Below are 15182 nucleotides of genomic sequence, written 5' to 3'. Positions count from 1 at the left end.
GACTCTTAAGTAGAAAAAGAAAATACGATCACATCACTCCTGTCTTAGCTTCCTTACACTGGCTGCCAGTATGTTTTAGGATTGATTTTGTCTTTCCTCCAGCTATTTATTCCAGCTTTTAAAGCCTTATGAGCCTGTGCGTAGACTGAGATCCTCTGGTAGAAATCTTCTATATGTCCGTGATGTCAGAATGACTACTAGAGGTGACAGAGCCTTTTCAGTTAGAGCCCCTAAACTCTGGAACAGCTTACCTGAAGAAATAAGATCAGCTGACTCAGTAACATCTTTAAATTTTTCCTTAAAACATACCTCTACCGACGAGCCTTTTTTGCTCTTCTTTAAACTGAAACAGATCACAATGTCTTATGTTTGAACTGGTCTTCCCAAGGACTGATGCAGTAGTTGTTGTGAGTTGTGTTTGTATTATTGTTTTGTTTGTATAACTGTTTCCTGCACCCCAACCGGTAGAGGCAGGTGGCTGTTTAACTTGAGCCTCGTTCTACTGGAGGTTTCTACCACCAGGGGGAGTTTTTCCTCTCCACTGTTTGCCTAGTGCTTGCTCAAGTTTATCTTGTTGGGCTACGTTAAGTGTTTTTGTCTCTCTTGTGAAGCACTTTGTAACATATGTTTTGAAAAGTGCTCTATAAATAAATGCATTATTTATAAATTTATTAAATTTCGGCACCAGCGGCATTTCCTCATGCTAAATATGAACAACAAGAATATAGCACATATACATATGTGCTGTTGAAATAAATAATTCATTTACACATGAATCCAGAAGTAGTTGTAATGTGTGCTTCTAAATAAAAGTGAACAAAGACAACAGACATTTGTGAAAGTGAAAAAATACATGTGTTTGTAGACAGTGATATGAGGCTGATTTACAGCAGAGGGCAGAGTGGGACTGTGGAGGTGTCACTGGTTTAAGTATCTTATTATGTGTTTGGATGGATATTGTTGGAGTTTCAACAGAACACATACTGCAATAGAAATTCTGTGTAATTTGTACATTAGCTTAGTGTTTATTTATAATGTATGACACAGATTATAAGTGTGTACATGTCTGATGGGTAGTCGGTGTATTTAGGGAAGATATGAACTAGATCTTGCAAAATGCCCTGTAAACTCTATTATATATCAGAGAGAGAGAGAGAGTATCTGCTATGTTGCCTTTTTGCTGCTTTGCAGTGGTCATTTAAAAAAAAAAAAAATCAGGCAACATAGTGCTATTGGCAGGTTTACCTTATTGCTATTTAGGTAAAGATGTAGGTACATTTCCAACATAGAAGCCAAACATGTATTCAAACAAGTAAGGTTAGCATTTTGGGATTTAGACTTTTAGGCCAAAGAATTAGTTGGTGAAGTGAAGACAAGTTTGTCTTTGAGTACAGTCATTTCCAACTGTGCCCTTTAGAGAATGACTGGCTCATTAATGGGCAATAGGCAAGATAAATGTTATTGCCATGTTGTGACTCAAACAATCAAGACATAGGATGTTAATTCATTAATTTTGGAGGAGTACTGGTAATATGGCTGCAAAAGCTGTTAGATTACATGCTTATTTTTACCTCAGCTGTAAACCACATGGTAGAACATTAAACCACATACTCAACAGACGTGTGGTCTATTTTAAAAAGGCGTTCTTTACATTGTATCAGATAAGACCATACACCTGCAGGTCAGCTGTTGAGCTTCTAAGTGTGAATGCCTGTGGGAACGACAGTTGTGGTAAATGAACTGCAGTGTTTTAATATGAACTAGTGATAAAAAGAAACTATGAGCTTAAACTCAAACAACCTTTGCACTTGTTTGCATTTACTTGTAGCTATATATTCTTACACTGGGTCAATGATAAGTTTAGTCAACTCACTGAAGAATAGCAGCTGTGTTAGCAAATAGAAATTAAATTAATTTGGAACACTGTAAGATTTAACCTTAATTTAGAGATTTCACTTGTTGATCTGACTGAGGACATTTACCATCATTCACAGAGGAAGAGGAGGATCCCACCTACATTTCACATCCACTGTTTTTCATTCAGGTGCTCAGTCAACAGCAGACAACATGAAGGCTCCAGCTCTCTGCTTCAGACAGTGTGAGTACTGAGAAAGTTTGACCATGAAATCAATATTTAAATTTATTTTAGTGAAATATTGTTGTTAAGTGCTGATTGTTGTTTGTTAAGAACTAGTGTCATTCCTGTTTTAGTGGTAGTTTTATGGTTTTTGATGGTAAAACACTGTTAATATGCCACATGGAGTTTTTAAACAGCTCAACTGATGATACATTTCTCTTTTTAGTGATTGTGTCATTGCTACTGGTTGCACAGCTTCACTTCAGTTATTCTCTGGAAAATGGTAGGTAACATGATCAGCCGCTTAGAAATAAAGGTCCTATTGTAATTTTAAAACTTGAGTCTGAGGTCTAGGTGACAATTTGATATAGTAATATGAAACAGGTTAGCATAGATAAAACTGTTGGGGTCAAACAGGTTATAATCCTAGTTTTCAGAGTTTAGTTTTTATGATGGTAATAGTAAAAATACTGCATGTCTGCAGTACACATGGAAACGATTATTCTTTTATGGCTGCACTTTCCTTCAAACTCCTGAGAGGGTTTAATAAAAGTGTAGCACTTGGAACTATTGCAGAACAGTAATACGAAGTGTTGCCTTAAAATAACTACAAACGTTTACACATAAGAAATAGTTTAGAATGAGTACATACATCCTTTACAAAGCAGAACCTTTACATATTTAAATATGACCAAGTAGTTTATGAATGTCATTATTATTACAGTATTACAGTTAATTCCTGTTCAAAAAACATTACAATAAACAACAATACAAATAAAGTACATTTGTTGCTTAGGGGGGATTTCAATACAATACACGTACAATGAATATTAACTACATCTCATTCTCTGTGTCTCAGATACAGGTTTTCCTCAGGTTTTTCCAAACAAACAGCAGCACTTTGAATATGAGTCCTTCACTGTCAGCTGTGAAGGACTGAATGGACTGACTGGATGGAGAGTGATGAGGAAAATCAAGGGAGTTGATACAATATGTGCTTCTACCTGGGAAACATCAACAGGACCTTGTGAGATTAAAACTGCATATAGAACATTAGACAGTGGAGAGTACTGGTGTGAAATGAAAGGAGTGAAAAGAACCAACACTGTTACCATCACAATCACTGGTATGTAAATAATAACACGCTTTTATTCAAAATATTTAAAATCATGTTTTAGTTAACTTTGGACAGTGTATTTGTTTAATATATTAGATATTTCTGCTCAGCTTTGTTGCCTATTTAGCATGATCACAATTTCCAAATCAATGTGTTGTTCAGCTGCTTCTGTGATCCTGGAGAGTCCTCTTCTCCCTGTGATGGAGGGTGATGATGTGACTCTGCTCTGTAGAATGAAACAGACTCCTTCAAACCTCACTGCTGAATTCTATAAAGATGGTTTCTTCATGGAGAGCAGCTCTACAGGAGAGATGATCATCCAGGGTGTTTCTACGTCAGATGAAGGACTCTATAGGTGCAGCATCTTTGGAGCTGGAGAATCACTGGAGAGCAGGTTGACTGTCACTGGTGAGTTGGTTTTATTCAGATGATGCTTTGTACTAAAGCTCTCCACAGAGGCTTGGTACAGTTTTGAAGCTTTAAAAAAGTAATAAAAATGTTTTTAACCAACTGAAAACAGTCACAGTTAAAGTAAACTGACTGTTTCATGATGTTGTTCCATTTTCTTTACAGTGGTTCACACAGAGATATGTGAATGCTCAGAGCACTCCTGTCATATTTGTCTCATCCTACTGACTTTTTTGACCATTCTGATGGTGGCTCTGCTTCTGCTGGTGGTGGGACTGCTTCACTATGGGAAACTAGAGTTTCAAACACATAATTGATGGTGAGTTTCATGTAATTTTATTGGATGAAGAAAAGAAGATACTGGAATTGTGTTCTGGAAAACTTTTTTTGCGAGACCAGAGAAAAAAAACCTTAATACTGTTTAGCATCCAAGATTTCATATTGTAACTCATTTTTTTTTTTATTATTTGTTTCCTGACATCAGTTTTATTTATCTTTTCCCTCTGCAGTTTAATACTTTAGTATGTTGTTATTCCAGCCAGACTAACTCATAAACACTGAGGGGAAAACCAATTAAAAGCAATTATATAGTTAACCCGGCAATACATCACCATCCTTATTATTATTTTTTTTACATATACAGTATGAATCAGTGTTTCTGAGTGTAGATGGTTTACAAACCCATGTTCCGGCACGGTCTTAAAGTTTTAAAACAATTTTAGATAAAACACTTATGCTTAATAACTAGTTATGTAATACAGTAATTTATTTAATTATTCTTTCAATAAGGACAGATTATTGAGTTACTATTTTAAGTCTACCTTATGAACTCCTGTCGAATTATATTTGACCTGTTTTATTTGTGTTTAGCATGCTTCGCTATTATTTTGTATACATTATTAATGCTTGATTGATTAGCATGTTACTCTTTATGCTGCAGTTCAGAAGCACAACATACATTCTCCAAAGTGATGGTGCTGTTCAATCACCAACTCTCCGAAGCGTTTGAACAAAACTTATCTTTATTGTTTTTTTATTTCAGGACTGTTGTTTTATACTGCATTAGTTTTAGCTTTTTGTACCTGGTGAACTGGTAATTAAGTGCATTTTGGAAACAAAATGTAATATTAAATTTTTTTTTATGTCATTTTATTTAAACAGTTTAGCCTTGGTGTGTTGTAACATTTGTATTGTATCTTTTTTTTAACCCTCTTTTGCATGCCCCAGAGTAATGAGAGGAGTTGCCGGTTTGATTCTGTGTGTGTACTCTTAGAATTCACAATAAATAAGACTTTGACTTTAATAAGGACAAACTGTAGTTATGGGACTGCAAAAGCTCTGTCACCCTTGGTTTTTAGTCATATCACAGAAACACAGAGAGGACCTCCATGAAAGGATCTGAAATTATGTGCAGACTCATTTGGTATTAACATGTCTGGCATATAGCCAGGGGAGAGGCCATTAAGGGCTTTAAAAGTCAGCAGCAAAACCTTAATTAATGAGTTGAGTTAATTCTCAAACATACTGGGAGCCAGTGCAAAGCTAAAACAGGTGTGATGTGATCGCTTCTCATTTTAGATTAGATTATTGTGTACATATGGCTTTTATCCAGGAAACACACAAAAGCAAACACATCTGCAAAATTTAATTAGATATGTAAAAACGGTTTCTCTACATAACAAGACAGAGAACTGACGTACACCTTCTCCACGGCATCGAGATACATACTTCCTGAACTCTTACGTCCTATGTACTGACAGGCTACTGCCCCATCCTGCTCCCTTTGCTGACGTTTGCATTAATATAACATCATTAAGTGTTGATGTAGGGTCATCAGTGACATATCATAGAATTAGATTTAGTGTAAAGTATGTAATTCTATGGAAATGAAAATGTCACAAACTAATCTATCCATTCAGTCAAGTAGTGTCTCCAACTTCATTGTCAGAAATTTCTCATTAACACTTGTTAACTACTCACATATAAATAAAATGTTAACTGTCAAACTCATCTTGTGTTTTAACAGTATCTATTACTTCAACACCTAAAGATGGTCAAGACACTGCTCCTGAACATACCCACCCTATCTCCATTCAGCTCTTGATCCTGGTGACGATTGTCTCTATCGTTTTGTGTGTGGCTGTAGTGCTGTTACTGGTGGGACTACGTCGATGTCAAAAACAGAAAGGTACAGAAAATACAGCATTTAGAAAGAGGACTTGAAGGGGACACTTATGGGAATGCAATCCTAAATGAAAATGTTTTTTTTTTTTTTTCCTAAATGTCTTATCTATAGACTGTGTCATCTTAGAAATTATCTTCCCATCATATTCAAACTCTGTATTAAGAACCAAGGTATATGTACGTGAAACAGATCCAGCATTAGGCGGGAGTTGCCTTTTTAATCCCTGACTGTCAGCAGCTAACAAGTTGTCTTACATCAAACTGCTTACTGGTTTTCTACTAATCTTGTAAGGGTTACTTAAAACAGTGTCTTTGTTCATATTTCAGGTTCCAGAGAAGAAAATGTAGATGTGACGTAAAGTGTTGTTACAACCTAGAGGAATGAAAATGGTATGTAAACAAAATGTTTACAAATGTAATAATATTTTCAAGTTAAACAAAATGATTTCAGTTTGATATAAGTCAGCCACCACCCTTCACATGGGAGCATATATGATCTGAATCACCTGCATCTATTTTTAGATACATTCTCCAAAGTGATGGTGCTGTTCAATCAACAAGCGGTAATGTAAGAATTAATTCATATTCTCTAAAGTATTTTTATGCACAGTACACAACTAATGCAAAATTTATAGTAAGTTATTACACCTAGAAAATGTTGCTTCAAATTAAATAATGAATCTCATGTCTTTACCTTGTGTTTTATTTTTTTTATTTTTATCAGGATGACAGCTGCAAAAGCTGAATGACAAAGGAAAAACTCACGTTACAGTGGGCAGGTTTTGTTTTGATTTAAATCATTTTTACATTTTAGTAAAGTCATTGCTTTGTTTTCTAGCTTTACAGCCCAAAACATTTCATCACACTAGTGTAGACTGTATTTAGTTCATTGTTAAATCTTCATGTACTAGTGAAGGGAAAGCATTGTAAGAAGTCACTAAAAATAAAAAGAAATAACCACATATTTTATTTGCTCTGTCTTATACATATCTGAAGGTGCTCTTCAGAAATACAGAACTACCCCTGTCTGTAAATACACTGTGTAGTCAACAACTAATATTATGAAACATTAGTTTGGACTGGATTAAACTCATTATTTTACTCAAAATTCTACAAAATATACCCCATGATGACAACGTGAAAGTAGTTTGTTTGAAATCTTTGTAAATTATAAATAACAGAAAAATCATATTTATGTGTATTTAAGTTTTTACAGCCTTTGCCATGACACTCAAAATTGAACAACTTGGTTGGAGGTCACCCAGGAGCATTCAGTTTATTGGACGTGATTTGTAAAGGCACACACCAGTCTATATAAGGTCCTGAAGTTAAGAGTGCATGTCAGAGCACAAACCAAGCCATGAAATTTTAAGAATTGTCTCAAGACCTTTGAAACGGAATCCTGTGCCCTGATTCTGTTTCAAAGGTCTTGAGACAATTCTTAAAATTTCATGGCTTGGTTTGTGCTTTAGGGAAGGGTAAAGAAATATTTCTGCAGCATTGAAGGTCCCAATGAGCACAGTGGTCTCCATTATCTGTTAATGGAAGAAATTTGGAAACACCAGGACTCTTCCAAGAGCGGGCCCCCTGGCCAAACTGAGTGAATGAGAAGGAAGAGCCTTAGTCAGAGTGGTAAAGGAGAATCCAGTGGTAACTCTGAAAGGGCGCCAGCATTTCTCTTTGGAGAGACAAGAACGTTCCAGAAGAACAACCATCTCAGCAGTAGGTACAGTCCTCTCTCCTCTTTAAAGATATGTGTGAACACTCCTGAGTACACTGATGCTGCTTTGATATCGAGGCCACACTCTGTCAGGTCTGATTCATAGAAGATCAGGTTTCCTTTCTGCAGCTGCTCAAAAGCCAGTTTTCCCAGAGACTCAATTATCTTCCTGCTCTCTGGACTCCAGTGTGGATCTGTCTCAGCTCCTCCATCATATCTGATGTTCTTCACTTTGGTCTGAACCACCAGGAAGTGGATGTACATCTCAGTCAGGGTCTTGGGCAGCTCTCCTCCCTCTCTGGTTTTCAACACATCCTTCATAACTGTAGCAGTGGTCCAGCAGAAGACTGGGATGTGACACATGATGTGGAGGCTTCGTGATGTCTGGATGTGGGAGATGATTCTTCTGGCCTGCTCCTCAGAGTGGCCAGAGGGAAACCACTCATCAGTAAAGGTTTTCCAAAATTCAGCTGAAGGACTCTCAGACCATGCGAAACAAGATTCTCTGGTCTGATGAAACTAAGATTGAAGTGTTATGTCTGGATGGAACCAGGCACCCCTCAGCACATGGCCAATACCATCTCTACAGTGAAGCATGGTGGTGGCAACATCATACTGTGGGGATGTTTTTCAGCGGCAGGAACTGGAAGACTAGTCAGGATCAAGGGAAAGGTGAGATCATTAATGAAAACCTGTTTCAAAGTGCTCTGGACCTCAGACTGGGGTTCATCTTTCAACTGGACAATGACCCTAAGCACACAGCCAAGATAACAAAGGAGTGGCTACAGGACAACTCTGTGAATGTCTTTGAGTAGTCCAACATGAGCCCAGACTTGAACCTGAATGAACCTCTCTGGATAGATCTGAAAATGGCTACATTGACGCTCACCATTCAGCCTGGTGGAGCTTTAGAGGTACGGCAAAGAGGACTGGGAGAAGCTACCTAAAAATAGATGTGCAAAATGTGAACCATTGTACTAAAAAAGACTTGAGGCTGTAACTGGTGTGATTGAGTAAAGGCTGCAAATATTTTTTTTTTCCTTCATTTCTTTTTATTTTTAATCAATTAGCAAAGATTTCATACAAACGTCCATCACATTGTCGTTATGGGACTTTTTGTAATTATTTTGAGGAAAATAATTACTTTAATTCATTTTAGAATTAAGCTCTGACATAACAGTGTGGAAAATGTCAAGCACTGTGAAAATCCTCTAGATGCACAGTAGATACTCCTGTGACTATTTTACTGTTACTTGTACTGCTTAAATTATTATTATTAATTAAATTTATTGCCTCCCTGCTGTTTTGCAGTGGTAGTAAGATTATATTATATACCTCATTTGTATAATTGAGGCAATCATTTATTATTTTAGGGTAAAAATGTTGTTATACCTAACCCTTTTTAGCCTTAAGTCCTTTATTTTTGCATTTAGACTTTTAGGGTAAAGGCTTAAATGGTGAATGAAAACAAGCTTGACACTGAGTTGTAGTTTATTGTGACCTATAGGAAAAAACTGATTCATCTTTTACAGCAAGTTAATATTATTTCTCTCCAATAGTAATGTACCACTAAAGCTTGTCTACACATGATACTGATGTACAGGGTGTAAAAAAAATTGCCAAAGAAGAATTTTTTATCTAGTCGAGCATAATTAATGCATTGTCTGTTGTTTTATTTGATGGTTTTTAAGAGCTCTGTCTATTTTACTCACTATTTTTCAGACCATGTGTTGCTTAAACTAAAACTAAACTAAACTAAACTATTAAACTAAAAAAAAGCACTAACAAGCAACTAATCCTACGATTATATTTTACTTTTTTATTATGCATCACAAACTGTGGCAGCATTCAACGGTTCAGTAGCTATAAAAGCTGTTAGACTTTCTGTACTGCTGCTGCATGCCTATTTTTTCCTTGGCCGTTGACCTCTAGGTAGAAGTTTAAACCACATACTCAACAGATGTGTGGCCTATTTTAAAAAGGCGTACCTTGTGTCTTGTTTTGATATTGGTGATATTTTGAGCTTCTAAGTGTGACTGGCTGGGGAAATAACAGTTGTGGTTTATGAACTGCAGTGTTTTTTTTTTTTTGTTTGTTTTTTTTTCCATTTCATGTTATGTTGGAAGAACTTGGTGCAGTCAAATGACCAAAAGAAGCAGAAGAAGTTTGACTTTTAAACTGAACTCTTAATGAACTTCCTATGCACTTAAATATTTGAAAAGAAAGAGAAAAGAAACAAATTGCTATTTCTAACACCTTGTACCTTTCTTGTAAATCATTTTGGATAAAGGTGTAAAATATAACAAGTACAAACTATTACAATAGAACCATGATATACGCAATCAGTAATTAAACTAGCTAGTAACATAAAAAGCCTGCTTACCAGTTGTGTGTGTCGAAGAGTTGCCACTCCTACAAGAATGTGGATTTTCGGCCAAGTCCTTTTAGATCACATGTTTGTACTTTAGTCTGGCTACTGCTTTAAAGTTACTGAAAACAAAACTGTATAACTGTAATGGATGAAACGTTTAACTTTACTTCCTGTTTTATTTTAACAGCACTATTTATAAGAACTGTCTCTTTGCCAGAATAATGCCTTCACTTTGCCAAAAATTCCAGCCAGTCTGCAGCCTGTTTTTACCAGTTTATGTGCTCTGCCTTGTTTAATAGTCAAATGTCAGAGTGAAAACAGGTTTCTACAAAGTAGTAATTGATTAATAAAATATTTGTAAGATTAAATCAGTGTTTGCATTAATATTCAGTCCCCTCAGGTCAGTATTTAGTAAATAAACCTTTGGCTACAATCATAGCATGAAGTCTGTGTGGGCAGGTCTCAATTAGGCTTGCACGTCTGGACACTGGAATTTTATGCCATTTTTCTTAGTAAAACTGCTAAAGCTCTGTCAGGTTGAATGGGGAATAGGTGTGAACTGCCCAACTTTGTAACAACCTGTTTTCACTTTTACATAATAAGGCATTTTTCAGATTTTCCTTTTTTTTCTTTTCATCAAAGTCGCCAACTTTTATTAACCATGATTGATTTATAATGTCAATAAAATGATAAAACATCTAAGTGGGTGAATCATTTTTATATGAACTGTATGTCTCCTTTCTCCTGACCAATTCAGCCAAGCCATTTTCCTGGTTACTTATCTGTCTTTTAGAGCCTGACCTGTTACTGTTGACACAAGAGCTGCTCTGGCCTGTTTCCTAGATAAGTCTATTGCTTATGGATTTGGATCTGTCAGCCTGTCTGATGATTTTATTTTTTTTTTTTGTTTATGTGCATCACAAAATCCAATCAAAGGATTTTGTCTTTAGACCTTTCACATTGTGCTTTTGAACCATGCTCGTTACTGATCAGAGTTGATGAGAGAGAAGATTATTTTATACAGATTCTTTGTATTCTGTTTATTCTGACGTCTGTCAATCAGTATGTCTGCAGATGTAGACGCTGACATCCTTCTTTGCTTATAAATCTCTGTGACTCTCTGTGTTCCAGTTTTTCCAAACAGGTACAGTTCTTTGAATTTGATTCCATTGTTTTTATCTGTGAGGGCCTTGGTGAACTGAGTGGTTGGAGAGTCAAGAGAAGGCTCAAGGGATATGAAACAATATGTTTGGTCTAGCTGGGAGATGTCGACAATTGCAGCATCTCTGGAGCTGGAGAGTCAGCAGAGAGCAGGGTGACTGTCACAGCTGAGACCCAGTAAACTGATCCTCGACAGAAATGTGACACGTCTCCTACTTATCATGTTTTTTACAATCTTATATAAACAAGAACTTGACAAAAAGTATTAAAAGAAAATAATAAATAAAAACAGGAATACAAATCAAACTTTGCTTTTTAAAATTAAATTTTCAAATACTGGGAGAAAAGAAAAAAAACAACAACAATTATCTTCTCTTCTCTAGCTGTCAGTCAGACTTATTCACCTGCCAAGAGCCACTGATGTGATTATTAAAAGTGACTAAAATAAGACACACATCTTTGTCGTGTCCACTTGTTCATTGATTTGTTCAATTTGGTTATCTACTTTCTTTTTAATGTTGGTTATTTTTTCAACCTTAGCATGTATTGTCACCAGTTGTTCTTCAATGTTTTTTAGATATTTTTGATGATAAGCCTTTTTGATCTCTAGTTCTCTTAGACTGAGTTTTGCGTCACATTTCTTACATTTGCTCACATTATCTTCTAACTTCAAACTAATTTCTCCCTGTACCTTTGTTACATGTGAAATCTCTGTATTTTTAGATTCTTCCAGTTCTTTCTTCAGTTCCATTAATAATGAAACTGCATGTAGCAAGCCTGTCTTTTCATTCTTTTTTTCTTGTAATTTTTCACAGAGTTTCCCCTCGTCCAAATCCTGTTCTCCTATTCCAACTTCAGCTTCAATGTCCTGCTGCATCTTCTTATCTGTATATAAACAGTAGAAGGAGACTTAAAGTAAAGTGAAAACCTGTTGTGCTTCTGTAATAATCTGTATATTGAATTTCACATGACCAGAGTAAATTGAATAACATAGGAGACATAAGCTGATATTCAATGAATATTTAAAAACAAAATTGAGATTAAGTTTTCTTAAACCTTAGTCACCTTGGTGGGAAAAGCTCTAAGCTGAGCATTAGGAAACTAGCATAACAAACTGTGAAGTATGATAGCTGCTGACATTTAGAAGAAGGTAAAATTTATTTTTTAACTTACTGATTTTGTTTTCCTTTAGTTTTCTCAAAACACAGAAAAGAGCAGAAAAAAGCGAGAAGCCAACAGATGGGATCAATACCATGATGATACGAAGAGCAGAACAGGACGAGGCCATGAATACTTCATCTGAAATCATAAATAAAACATCAGGACCCTAGAAGCAGGGAGTTGTTAAAAGTTAGAATGACGAAGTTGGTGAAAATGTTTTACCTAGAATGTATATTTCTGTGGTTCTGGTCTGGTTGATGTTGCTCTGTTGGACTCTACAGGTGATGTTGTTGCTGTGTCTCTTCTCCACAGTCACTCTGCTGCTGACAGTATAGAGGTCATCAGGACCTCTGACTGTCTCTGTAGGTCCAGCAGAGAGGATCTTTCCCTCAGCGTCCAGCCACAACAGCTCAGGCTCTGGATACCAGCCTTTAGACTCACATTGTAGAACCACTCTGCTGTCGGCTTTATCAATCTCTGCTATGATAAGAACAGGGAAGGAAACAGCACCTGGTTGCAAAAGAGAGAATAATATATCAACAGTTTAATTTATTTCTAATTTCTAATTTATTTATTTATTTATTTAACTTACTTGTTCATAGACTCTACTGTCAGATGGTACTTCTACAGTGCACTATTTAAATGTATATATGTGTACATATATGTCCACTTACCAACAATAAGTTCAACCATAGATGTACCCACATCTGGAACGTAGCATCTGTATTTTCCCCTGTCAGATATTTTCACTTTGGAGAGTTTCAGTGAAATGTCTCCATGCTTCAGTTTGTCAGTAGATACTGATGTTCTCCCAATGTATGATGGGTGCTGATTAATTAACAGTTCTGCATCATCACGCCTCAGATAGACAAACCTGGGATTCAGGTCAAATCTGGCCCACTCCAGTGTCAGAGCACCAACATCAACAGCAGGCTCCAGGTGGCATGGCAAAAGGACATCATCACCAACAAGTGCCACTGTTGGTTTAGTGGGGCTGATAATCTGAGACTGACCTGAGGTAGAAACAGGTGTATTTTAACAGTGTATTTTACACTAGGTGGCTTCACAAAAAAACATCCCCACACCTCTGAAAGTATTGTAAGGACACATGTCTAGCTAATCAGTGGGAAAGGATTGATGTCCTTGTTGGCACAATGTTCCTACATACATTAACTCTATGATGAAGTGCAAATAGTTTTTCTACGTTGGAAAAACTTACCTTGACAAGAGTGTATTAGAAGAAAGAAGGCAGCAGTATGGTAAAAAATCAAGGAACTAATGGTGCCATGATCAGAGTTTATTGGCTGTCGATTCCACTGATGAAACATCCTGACAAGTGAAATAAAAGTTTTTAAAATAGAATAAATTTATTTTCGAAAAACATACATTTAATCCAAAGTCAAACTGTTTGGTTAAAAGTGTAATTGCTGTCTTAGTAAAAAACTAAAAAGTCTTTTTCATATTATTGTCAAACAATTATTTTTGCCAAATATAGCACAATTGACCTCATATTCCTTTAATTATCAGACTTGTGCACTGTGCTGGTCATGAAAATGCAAAACTGGAATTACAGCCTGAATTGCAGTTTGCGGAAGGTGCACTTTTCTTGGACTGGTGTTCCTCTGAACGTTGCGTTATATCAGCTCTGTAGTAGCAGCTTCTGCAGTTAGCTAACCCTGAGACTGCTCCTACAGTCACAACTAACTTTCCCTTCTTATAGTGTACTGTATTTTACCTGCTTACATAATTATCTTTCATACATTTTAATAATGTTTTATATAGAAACATAAAACATAGTAGCCAGTATTGTTTTTAAAGTTAAGTGCAAATCTGGCAGATCTAGTTACTGATGTAAGACTGAGGGGGTGTTGTATTTGTTGTTTGTTTTTTTGACAACAAATTAATATATTAATTAAAGACATTATTGTTGAAATTAACCAATACAAATGGTATGTGGGCACAGATAAGTAATACGTTCTTAATGTAATGACTGCTAAAAATAAGACAGAACTTTTTGAGAAACTCATCTAAATAATAAAAAAATCTAAAAGTGTTCTAATTAGTAGTTTCATAATATAATTGAGGTAAATGCTACATAACATAACAACAGAAAGCCAAAAAGAATTGTAGCTTTGCTTTCACTGTAGAAGTCACTCGTTATGTATTTTAATGAAAATTCAAGAATACATCATAAAAGAGTCTTTTTTTTAAAAAGGTTACATACCTGTGGAGATTGCCTCAGCATTGCCTCAGCAGAACTGGAGGGAGACTGTAACTTTTACGTGTTATTATCTGGACACAAACAACATGTCACAAGATACACTGTGTGATCTGCACTCCATGCACCTCCCCTAACTTTGTCACCTGACTAAGTGATGTTACATATAAACCTGGCAGAAGGCAGTAGTATCAAAGGGCATTCGTGGTACTGTGAGTAACTGTGCTCTGTATTTCACAGTGTGGTGCTGTGGTGTGTGACAACTCTACTCCAAAGGGTAGAAAACGTCGTGTTCCTTACTTTACTATCACATGATATTCTGAGAAAGAAAAATAGAGAAATTTTATAGCACTACATTAACCTTCTGAACTGAATGTTTACTTACAGTGTCAGTTGGATTCCAAACCAGCTGAACAGGTTAGTTCAGATTACTGTTACCAGAAAATACTTTCATTCCAAGCAAGTGAGTGAGTTTTGACTGTCACATGTAGATGAAGCTTTCAGGAAGTTAAACCTTGAGAACTGTACTTCCTTCTTGTCATGTAATAAAATTTCTAGTAGCTTCATCAGGCCCAAGACGCAGTATAGTAAAGTACTGTAGTGTTTACAAGTATTACATATATTGTAGTGTACATTTTCATTTATTATGGCAATATGGCATTAACTTTACATAAGTGTTTAAATATGTGTTTATAAATAGTTTGACAGCTAGATTATTGGGCAAGAGAAACTAAAAATTTAAATGAATGACTGAATGGTATCAAT

General features: G+C 35.9%; 2 protein-coding genes across 3 annotated transcripts in view; one reads left to right on the top strand and one right to left on the bottom strand.

Annotated features, from left to right (window-relative positions):
- LOC113168496 (Fc receptor-like protein 5) overlaps positions 1-15182 on the top strand; it is a 50634-nt gene that overhangs the window by 9385 nt on the left and 26067 nt on the right. The window lies entirely within an intron of this gene.
- Positions 8769-14522, bottom strand: LOC113168489 (butyrophilin subfamily 3 member A2-like). Of its 2 annotated transcripts, none has more exons than XM_026369522.2 (6): positions 14424-14522; positions 13419-13528; positions 12874-13212; positions 12422-12709; positions 12212-12337; positions 8769-11923 (listed from the first exon to the last, which is right to left on the bottom strand). In XM_026369522.2, the coding sequence occupies exons 2-6, from the start codon at positions 13525-13527 to the stop codon at positions 11478-11480; spliced, it is 1308 nt and encodes a 435-aa protein (XP_026225307.1). In that variant the 5' UTR covers position 13528; positions 14424-14522; the 3' UTR covers positions 8769-11477. The 2 variants fall into 2 exon arrangements, with proteins under 2 accessions (XP_026225307.1, XP_026225308.1); XM_026369523.2 differs by having other exon boundaries at positions 11801-11934.

Source organism: Anabas testudineus, chromosome 18, assembly GCF_900324465.2.
Source record: "Anabas testudineus chromosome 18, fAnaTes1.2, whole genome shotgun sequence".
NCBI classification, from domain to species: Eukaryota; Metazoa; Chordata; class Actinopteri; order Anabantiformes; family Anabantidae; genus Anabas; species Anabas testudineus.
This window is presented reverse-complemented; position numbering and strand designations above follow the sequence as displayed.